The 10518-nt window shown below is 41.6% G+C and overlaps 1 protein-coding gene across 3 annotated transcripts in view; it reads left to right on the forward strand.

The window, feature by feature from the left end:
- The window catches only part of BSN (bassoon presynaptic cytomatrix protein), a 277532-nt gene that overhangs the window by 165305 nt on the left and 101709 nt on the right, over nt 1–10518 (forward strand). For all 3 annotated transcript variants that reach the window (XM_056525257.1, XM_056525259.1, XM_056525260.1), the window contains one exon: nt 2950–9654. In XM_056525257.1, coding sequence (XP_056381232.1) covers nt 2950–9654 — 6705 coding nt within the window. The remainder of the gene's footprint in view (nt 1–2949; nt 9655–10518) is intronic.

Consider the following 10518-nt stretch of genomic DNA (forward strand, 5'->3'; position numbering starts at 1 on the left):
TTGGGATCCAGGATAAGTGTCCTGGAACCCCAGTAGCAGTGGCGGTCTTTTTACCCACCCAGGCCCTCGGAATATGTCAGAACGGACCGGCCATTCAGTCCGCCCCTGCATGCAGCTGTGTTCACACATTGGGGTTTTTGTTTTTTCTTGTTTTTACCATGATTTTTTTTTAAAAGTATAGTAAAAAATCACAGTAAAAGGTGACATTTTTGCTGTGATTTAGAAAAATGTCATAATGAAGATGCATCAAAACTGCGCATAAGTGAACTAACCTCAACCTCTTCATGAGTCTTATAAGTTCACGTAGGTGAACTCCAGAACCAGCAGCCTGATTGAATGATCAGATGCAATGATAAAACTCCACACCCTCTCTTTGTAAAGTCAGAGAACACATGGAAAATGTAGGCAGCATTAGGAAATAATTTCTATGATGAAATTGCAAACCAGTATGGCTACAAACCCATGCATGTCACATGCTAATAATAATAATAGCCTATACTGCACTATATAAGCATTATATAACCAAAAACTAAACCGAGACGATTGTGTGTTACCATTGGCCAGAAATGTGGTAGGATCGAACCTTAATGGGGTACTCCGATCGAAAACTTTTTTTTTTTTAAATCAACTGATTCCAGAAAGTTAAAGGGGTATTTCAGGCAAAACCTTTTTTTTTATATATCAACTGGCTCCGGAAAGTTAAACAGATTTGTAAATTACTTCTATAAAAAAAATCTTAATCTTTCCAATAGTTATTAGCTTCTGAAGTTTTCTGTCTAACTGCTCAATGATGATGTCACGTCCCAGGAGCTGTGATTGATGGGAGAATATCCCCATAGGAACTGCACAGCTCCCGGGACGTGAGTCATCAGAGAGCAGTTAGACAGAAAACAACAACTCAACTTCAGAAGCTAATAACTATTGGAAGGATTAGGATTTTTTAATAGAAGTAATTTACAAATCTGTTTAACTTTCCAGAGCCAGTTGATATATATAAAAAAGTTTTGGCCTGGAATACCCCTTTAAACAGATTTGTAAATTACTTTTATTAAAAAATCTTAATCCTTCCAGTACTTATTAGCGGCTGTATACTACAGAGGAAATTATTTTCTTTTTGGATTTCTTTTATGTCACGACCACAGTGCTCTCTGCTGACACCTCTGTCCATGTCAAAAACTGTCCAACAACAATTCCCCATAGCAAACATATGCTGCTCTGGATAGTTCCTAAAATGGACAGAGGTGTCAGCAGAGAGCACTGTGGTCAGACAGAAAAGAAATTAAACAAGAAAATAAGTTCCGGTGAAGCATACAGCAGCTGATATGTACTGGAAGGATTAAGATTTTTAAATATAAGTAATTTACAAATCTGTTTAACTTTCTGGCACCAGTTGATTTAAGAAAAAAAAGTTTTCCACTGGAGTACCCCTTTAAAGAAGTTATCCGGATTTTTTTATTTTTTTTTTGTCCATACCATGCACACTCACTATGACTAGTTGTTCAGTGCCATTTGTTTTATTTCTGCACAGCTGAATTTGTGTGTTTCATTACTCTTACTTGGTCATGGTATCACCAGTCTGCCTCAAAAAATAGTAACTGTGCTTAATGTAAGTGACAGGATGTCAGACCGGGTTTCTGACTTACTTTGGACTACAGAATTACATTAAGTACCAATTCTGCTCCTACTAGCTCCTAGAACCCTTCCAAGCTCCATATGCTATCTTTATGGTGTCAGGATATATATCTAAAGCTGCGATCAAAGATTGCATTACTTGCTGCTTTTTTGTGTTTTTGCTGGGATTATCTTCAAATCATGGCAGTTGGTAAAATATGGTAAAAACTTGTCATTTTTTACCATGTTTTTTGAAAATTGATGCAAAAACAGCTAAGATGTTTTTAAAATATGTGAATAATGCAGTTAAATTTCAATGTGTAAACACAGCCTAAAGACATAAAATCTTCATAAAACACCTCAGTTGTGATTGTAGGTCAAATCACTTTCACCTCATGGCAATATTTCTCTACAAAATGCACTTTGAGTAAGAAAACTGCAGTGTGAACTGACACCAACTTATTTATGAGTCTAATGAGTTTACCTGGCTAACCTACAGCACTAGTAGCATAATTAAATGATTAGTTGCAACGATCAACCACCTGATCCTCAGCCAGAGGATCCATAGGTAATGTAGGCTGCATTAAAGAACTAAGAGTTAGCACGGCACTGGGTTTATTAAGGAAACTTGCGTGTTGGGTATATGTCGGTGTAGCTGAGTGCTGCTGGTGGTGCTCTGATACAAAAATAATGTTCATATAGCACTTGAAAAGGAGTAAAGAAATCGGCAACTCACCATCTCAGCTGATATGATCTTCTTTATTGAAGCACACTCACGTTACAATATAACAGAGGAAGAGGGTAGTGGGGGGACAGTGATGAGCGACCGAGCTCCTGTTTCGCACGCTATGCCGGAGGAAGCACGTATAGCGTGCAAAACAGGAGCTCGGTCGCTCATCACTGTCCCCCCACTACCCTCTTCCTCTGTTATATTGTGACGTGAGTATGCTTCAATAAAGAAGATCATATCAGCTGAGATGGTGAGTTGCCGATTTCTTTACTCCTCTTCAAGAACCACATCATTGTTTATTTGTAAACCAAAATGGAGCCTAACCCATGCATGCCACATCAGCAAAAAAAAAAAGTGGAATTATCTCAGACTGAAACCTACTGTAAGATGCAGTGTATAGTTAAATGGTGTATTGTACCTATCAGGACTTTATATTTGATCTGTAGCCTAGTGTTCCCAACAGCAACAATTTGTTAGTGAACTACATATGTAATACTATGGTAAGTTTTAGAAGGAATGTCACAAAGAAAGGGATACAAGCAATTCTGTAAGCTACGCTAGTCTGTGCCTCTATGCTTTACTAACTATATATTCTTTATTTTCTGCAGGATATAAGCAAGCCTTATTCGCATGATTTGTCACGCAGCCCTCAAAGTCTAAGTGACACGGGATACTCCTCAGATGGAATTTCCAGCTCTCAAAGTGAGATTGCAGGACTGGTGCAGCAAGAAGAAGAAAAATTAAATACAACAGGTATATCTCAACGCAGCCCACCAAGCCCCTCCGAGCTTACTAAATTGGAAAGTTCTGTTAGACCACTGCTGGAATCAAAAGGTTCTTCCCAAGCTGACAAGTTTCATGGCTTACGAGAAGATCAAAAACAAAAGCAGAGGCCAAGGTCACTATCCATTACTCCCGAGGCTTTTGATTCAGATGAAGAATTGGAAGATATCTTAGAAGAAGATGAGGATTCTTTGGAATGGGGAAATCAGAGGGATCAGAAGGAGTGCACCGAGTCATCAGATGATTTTGGAAGCAAACTGCGCCATGATTATGTGGAAGACAGTAGTGAAGGTTTCTCTCCATTACCAATAAGACAACAAAAGGGAAACTTCTCAGATGAAGAGTTTATGAGAAGACAGCTTTTGGAAATGAGTGCAGAAGAAGACAATCTGGAAGATGACGATCAACATTATAACCATGTAAAATACAGCAGTAGTAAAAAAGGACAAAAAACAGACTCAGAGAAAGCCAAAGGTACATCTGTATCAAAAAGGTCTCTTGCTTATAACTCCAGTGATGTGTATGATGACAGTAGAAAAGATGTAGATGTAGAGGAGGAAGAGGATGTATCTGCAACTCAAGGAGGGCTCAGAAGATTTAAGACTATTGAGTTGAATAGCACAAATAACTATAACAGAGACATTGATCTTGACCAGGAGGCAGACATTAGTTTAGATAGAGAGCCAGAGTTAGAGATGGAAAGCCTAACTGGGTCACCAGAGGAACGATCCAGAGGAGAATACTCTTCCACATTACCTGCAACAACTCCAAGCTACACAAGCGGAACATCACCTACATCATTGTCATCACTTGAAGAAGACAGTGATAGCAGTCCTAGTCGCAGACAGCGTCTAGAAGAGGTCAAGCAACAGAGGAAAGCTCGCCACAGATCACATGGTCCTTTACTTCCCACTATTGAAGATTCCTCAGAGGAAGAAGAACTGCGGGAAGAAGAAGAACTCTTACGAGAACAGGAAAAAATGAGAGAAGTGGAACAGCAAAGGATTAGAAGCACAGCCCGCAAGACAAAAAGAGACAAAGAAGAACTAAGAGCCCAAAGAAGAAGAGAGAGATCAAAGACACCACCCAGCAATCTGTCTCCCATTGAGGATGCATCACCCACAGAAGAAATGAGACAAGCTGCAGAGATGGAGGAACTGCATAGATCTTCTTGTTCTGAGTATTCCCCTTCTATTGATTCAGAAGCAGAAGGTTTTGAAATGATTGCTTCTAAATTGTATAAATCAGGGAGTGAATACAACTTGCCATCATTTATGTCTTTGTACTCTCCCACAGAAAAAACGTCCACCACCTCCACTGGTAATAAACCTCTAAAAAGTGCTGAGGAGGTTTATGAAGAAATGATGAGAAAGGCTGAACTTTTCCAGAAACAGCAACAATCACAGCAGAATATCACATATGGAAACAACTATCAACAGATTAACTATGCTGGCAGCCAGAATCAGAACAACTATGAGTACCAATATATTGATGATTATGGCTATGACAGCAACAGAAGTGCAGGTTCTCAGAATGACTTCCACATGGTGTTGACAGCACCTGGAACAGTTTATGATGAAATTTTGCAAACCTCTCAAAATATCTCAAGAATGCATCAGTCATCATCTATTGACTTACAGGATGACAAGAAAGTGGATGCCTATGCTGAAAAGCAATTCTTAAATGCAGAGAATGCTTACAATGAGATGTTGAAACAAGTTAGTGGTCCACTTACCCCTGGTACAAGCCCAACTCAGCTTTCTGCCCCAGTGTCATTTACTTCTTCTGAAAGCCTCTCTGGACGGGTTATACCAGATGTCCGGGTTACACAGCACTTTTCTAAAGATGGACTTGATCAGGCAAAACTTCATAGTTCATCCTCAGTTCCTAGTTCAAAAGCAATATCATCTGCTTATCACTACAGCAAAGTTTCTACTGCCTCAACATCTACATCATTCCCCCCTAGTGTGAGTGCTGAGGGAGCGACTACTTCCCACAGAAGCTATGGACAGTCTAGAGAAAGCATGGACTATAGTGCAAATGAAGAGCAATATAACAATAGAATGGCTGCAGAACTAAATGCCTCAAGAGATAAAGGGCAAAGCAGTGGGGCAAATTCTGTGTCATTGACATCAAAAGTGATTTCTTTCTTCAAGAGTACAAGTCCCCCCCTTTCTCCCACCTCACCTACACAAAGCCCAACTCATTCATCGCCAAGAGTTAACATATCTGCTGGAAGCAGGAGTACTGCTGAGTTTTCATCCCAGACTCAGAACATCCGTCGGCTGGATAGCTCTTCCGTACTGACATCTCCTATGGTAGCTCAAGGAACACAGACACCAGACCGCACTAGGTCACCTCGTCTGTCTAGACAGCAGTCTTCTCAAGAAACTCCATTTATGGTTATAACACTAGCATCTGATACCTCCATTCAAACTAAACCTAAAAGTGTCAGTTCCTCTACATCCCCAGTCACATCACCAACTAGATTAAACCGTCAGCAAACACTCCATAGTTACAGTCAAACACCAGTAAGTAGTTTACAGTCTCAGCAAGAACAAATACAGTCTAGCTACACAAAGCCACACACAGTCATAGAAAGGTCTCCAGCTTCAGGAATGCACATGATTTCTTCTAAAAGTCAGCCCACAGCTATGGTAGATGGTTCCAGCAATACTTTTAACTGGGGTTCTCTGCCACCAGAAAACATATCACTGTGTAGAATATCTTCTATTCCTGGAACATCACGGGTGGAGCCTGGCCCCAAACCAAGCAGCAGTGCAGTTGATTTAAGAACAGCTATGAAAACTGCTCCAGTCATTTTGACTGATCAGGGAATGGATCTTACGTCATTAGCAACTGACTCCAGGCGATATTCCTTGACAATGGACCCATCTCCAGCACGCCAGTCTACTGCTGTCCAGCCCCTAATCGTGAATTTGAATGCCCAAGAACAACCTCATGCTGTTCTTGGCACAGCAACAACTGTTAGTATAACAGTTGCTTCCTCCATGATTGTGTCACAGCCAAAAAAAAACATAGTTTATGGAGATCCATATCAGAATAGGGTAGATTTTGGTCAAGGGACAGGAGGTGCAGTGTGCTTAACACAAGCCAAACACGTTGAACAGACAGCTCAGTCTGGGGTATTGAGAGGAAGTAATGACAAACCAGAAGAAACAGGAGGCTTGCAGAAAGACATATTTGCAAGATATAACCTTTCTAGTCAGGTCACGTCTGTGGTTAAACGAGAGATAGGATCTCAATCTGGTAGTGCACAAAACATTGCTAACATTAGTGCCATGCCCAGACAATTCCAACAGGGCCAAGGCATAGGTTTTACAGATGCGTATAAGGATGTGCCTGAGTCTAAAGCTCCACATCCTCCTATCAATATTGCAGGAAGCCAGCCTCACTCCATGTTGGTACACCTGGATGAAAAGGTGCCTGGCACTGTTACAAAACTCATGACAGAAGAACAGGCTCCAAATGCCCTTGATCTTACAGGGATGAAACCTGAAAGCCAAGTAGTGTGCTGTGATGTAGTCTACAAGTTCCCCTTTGGTGGCAGTTGTGCTGGTGCATATAATTCTTCCAATGTACCAGACAAAAACACAGGGGAAGCTGCACAGACAGTAAGACAAGGGGTACAGTATTTTGGACAGAGAGAACAAGAACTTCCTGAAAACTATCAATATAGAGAATCAAGACCTATGGGGCCACCACCTCCCCCACCTTCTGCACCTGCCCAGAATTTTTATGATGAGCAGAAATTCTACCCGTATAGTCTCCCAGGAAGGCTTCATTCATCCATGTCAGAGACTAATTTATCCAACATTGGTTTGTATCAACCTTATCAAGTTCCAGGAGGAGACAGTGCAATGGATCTAAGTACAATGAAAAGCTCCTACAGCATGAACTTCAGTGATGGAAACTTCATAGGTCAGGGATTGCAGTATGGTTCATTTACTGACCTACGCCAGCCCACAGATTTATTTAATAGTTCACTACCCATTAGACGATATAGTTCAATGTCCAATATATACTCTGATTATAGATATTCTGCTAGAGATCTGTCTAACTTTCAAGAGTCAAATCTTGCTCAATACAGTGCAACAACAGCTCGAGAAATCAGCAGAATGTGTGCTGCTCTTAACTCTATGGACCAGTATGGGGGGCGGCATGCAAACAGCCCAGATCTAATGCAGTATGGGCCTAGTTCAGTTGGTACAGGGCCAGGGAACAATATTTTATCAAATCAGCAAGGAGTTAGGCAAAACATAATGTATGGGCCTCATTTTTCAGAAACCCGTCAAGGCTTTGGAAACTTGGGACAGTATAATATACCTGGCCCACGATCTATCAGACAGATGTATCCAGCTGCAGCTACTGTGAGAGCAGCAGATGGCATGATTTATTCAACTATCAATACACCCATAGCTTCTACACTTCCTATCACCACACAACCAGCTCCTGTTCTAAGACCAATGATCAGAGGTTTGTATAGGCCATATGCCACTGGCAGCATCACTGCTGTTCCTCTAGCAAGTCTTACTAGGGTGCCACTTGTCACTCCAAGGATGCCGCTGGGTCCCCAGACAATATACCGTTATCCAGCAGTGAATAGATTTCCACCTGCTTCTTCAGCATCAACATTTGATACCCCTGTTTACTTGGGAAAACCTGCCAGCACTTTTTCAGCTAGTACAACAACATGTACAGTTAGTTCATCCACAGTATCATCTCTCCCACCTGCTTCAACAGTAGCTTCAGCTTCTGTGGTAACATCTCATATATGTTCAGATACAACAACCACAGATGCTTCTGCAGAGGTCCCAACTGTATCCTCAGGAGTGCAGAGTTCTTCTAAGGAGAGTAATCAGTCACAGCAAAAGACTGTAGCTGAGAACCAGTCAATTGTGTTTAAAGCTGGACCTGAAAAAGAGGAGAAAGAAAAAGAAGAAGAAAGGCAGAGAAAACAGGAACACATGCTACAGATAGAAAGAGAAAGAGTAGAATTAGAGGCACTGAGGCAACTCCGATTACATGAGGAACTAGAAAGGGAACGTTTAGAACTACAGCGCCATAGAGAGAAGGAACAGATGCTGGTTCAGAGAGAGCTCCAAGAGTTGCAGTCAATAAAGCACCAAGTGCTTCAACAACAACAAGAAGAACGCCAAGCACAGTTTCACTTGCAGCGGGAGCAGCTAGCACAGCAAAGGTTGCAACTGGAGCAAATTCAACAGCTGCAACAACAGCTTCAACAGCAACTGGAAGAACAGAAGAGACAAAAGACTTCCATCCCTCCAGCTTGTGATCAAACAGTGAGACTTCCACCCCAAACAGTATCAGAAATTGCCATTGAAATGCAAAGAACCCTTACTCAAAGTGGGCAGTACTGGCCACCTGTAAACCCGCCATTCATGGTGATGGCTCCAACTGTACCAGATGCTCAGGGGCAACCACGCTATCCAGGACCTCAGAGGCCACTTACTAACTCTGCCTCAGAGATGTCACTACAAACTGATGAGCAGTGGGAAGTAAATAGAACAATAAAGAAAAGGAACTCAATGCCACGTCTCAGGGATGCCTACAACATGGATGACAACCACGAACCGCACATTGTCAAGAAAATAACAGATAGCAGTGTACAGACTGATGATGAGGATGGCGAAGAGAGGTTTTATATATCACGTCGACGGCGAACAAAAAGAAGCACGGACTGCAGCGTTCAGACAGATGATGAAGACAATGCAGAATGGGAACAACCAACTCGCAGGCGTAGATCCAGATTTTCTCGACATTCTGACTCCAGCTCTGACAGCAAGCATGATTCTAAAGGAACATCGAGTATTGCGATTCAGACCATTAGTGACTGCTCTGTCCAGACTGAACCAGACCAGTTGCAGAGAGTCTCACCATCCATTCATATAACCACTCCAGATCCAAAAGTAGAAATAGTAAAGTATATATCAGCTCCAGAGAAGACTCGGAAAGGCGAAAGTCTTGCCTGCCAGACAGAACCAGAAACTCAGTCACATGGCATTGTGGTCCCCCAGCTCAGTGTCCCTACAACTATAACCCCCTATACCTCTAATATACAGACTGCAACTTCTGGACCACTGGATAGTAGTATGTCAAGACAACAAGGAGCCACCAAATTTGAGAAGAAGAAGCCTGATCCTCTGGAAATTGGTTACCAGTCACATTTACCAGCGGACACACTTTCTCAGCTAGTTAATCGACAGCCCCCCAAGTCTCCTCAAGTACTATATTCACCAGTGTCACCACTTTCACCTCACAGATTACTGGAGTCTACATTTGCTTCTAGTGAAAGGCTGAACAAAGCCCATGTTACCCCTCAAAAGCACTTTACAGCTGAAACTGCACAACGACAGCAGATCCTACCCCGTCCAATAAAAACCATGCAGAGATCTTTGTCGGACCCTAAACCCCTAAGTCCAACATCTGAGGAGTCTGCCAAGGACAGGTTCTCTTTGTATCAGCATCAATTACTGCAAGGTGGTCAGGTAAGAGACACGGCACAGTATCCTGCATTGTACTGATATTGGCAAGACATACACATGAAGTTGCACTCTCCACATTTAGAGCCTGCATTCTTATTCAGTGTTCTGTCTTTTCATTCTTAATCATGTTTTTTTTTATTTATTTTTTTAGTTTTATGTTTTTATATTGTGAGCATCCTACCATGTCTTCATTAGTTAACAGAGCTCTGGGTTTCCATGCTACTTTCAGGGCACTTACTTTTGTCAGGATCTCAGCTACAGAACTATAAGAGCTGCCAGCTAACAACTGGGAGATCACAGGGTCATGTGAGACGACTGTGGCCTAATTTATACATCCATTTATGGTATGGGATTATATTATTTATTAGAACAAGAGAAGGATGCCCAGTGCTGAAATTCTCGATAAAATCTGAATTCTTTATTCCAAACGATCAGACAACAGGAGTAACGTGACACGTTTTGGGTGTCTTATGCAGCCTTAGTCGTACGACTAAGGCTGCGTATACAGCCGAAATGCGTCACATGTTACTCCTGTTGTCTGATCATTTGGAATATAGAATACTGATTTTACCGAGCATTTCTATTTGTATCCCAGGAACTGGTCCATTCCAGTCCGTGCTGCAGACTGGCTTCGAGAGGGTGATCTGGATTACTCTTGTTTGCCATATATTATTGCATGGAGTATAGTCTAAAAGTAACAATAAATAAGACATAATACACCATCAACCCCTTGTAGTGAGAAGTTCCTCAAAATGGTGTCAACATGGTAAAATTCAAAAAAACGGCAGAGGAGTCGAAAATCTGACCCCTGTCTATAAATTAGATTTATATCATGTATTGATTATAGTCAGAAAAGGAGAGGAAGTA

The sequence above is a fragment of the Hyla sarda genome, chromosome 6 (assembly GCF_029499605.1).
Source record: "Hyla sarda isolate aHylSar1 chromosome 6, aHylSar1.hap1, whole genome shotgun sequence".
In the NCBI taxonomy this organism is placed as follows: domain Eukaryota; kingdom Metazoa; phylum Chordata; class Amphibia; order Anura; family Hylidae; genus Hyla; species Hyla sarda.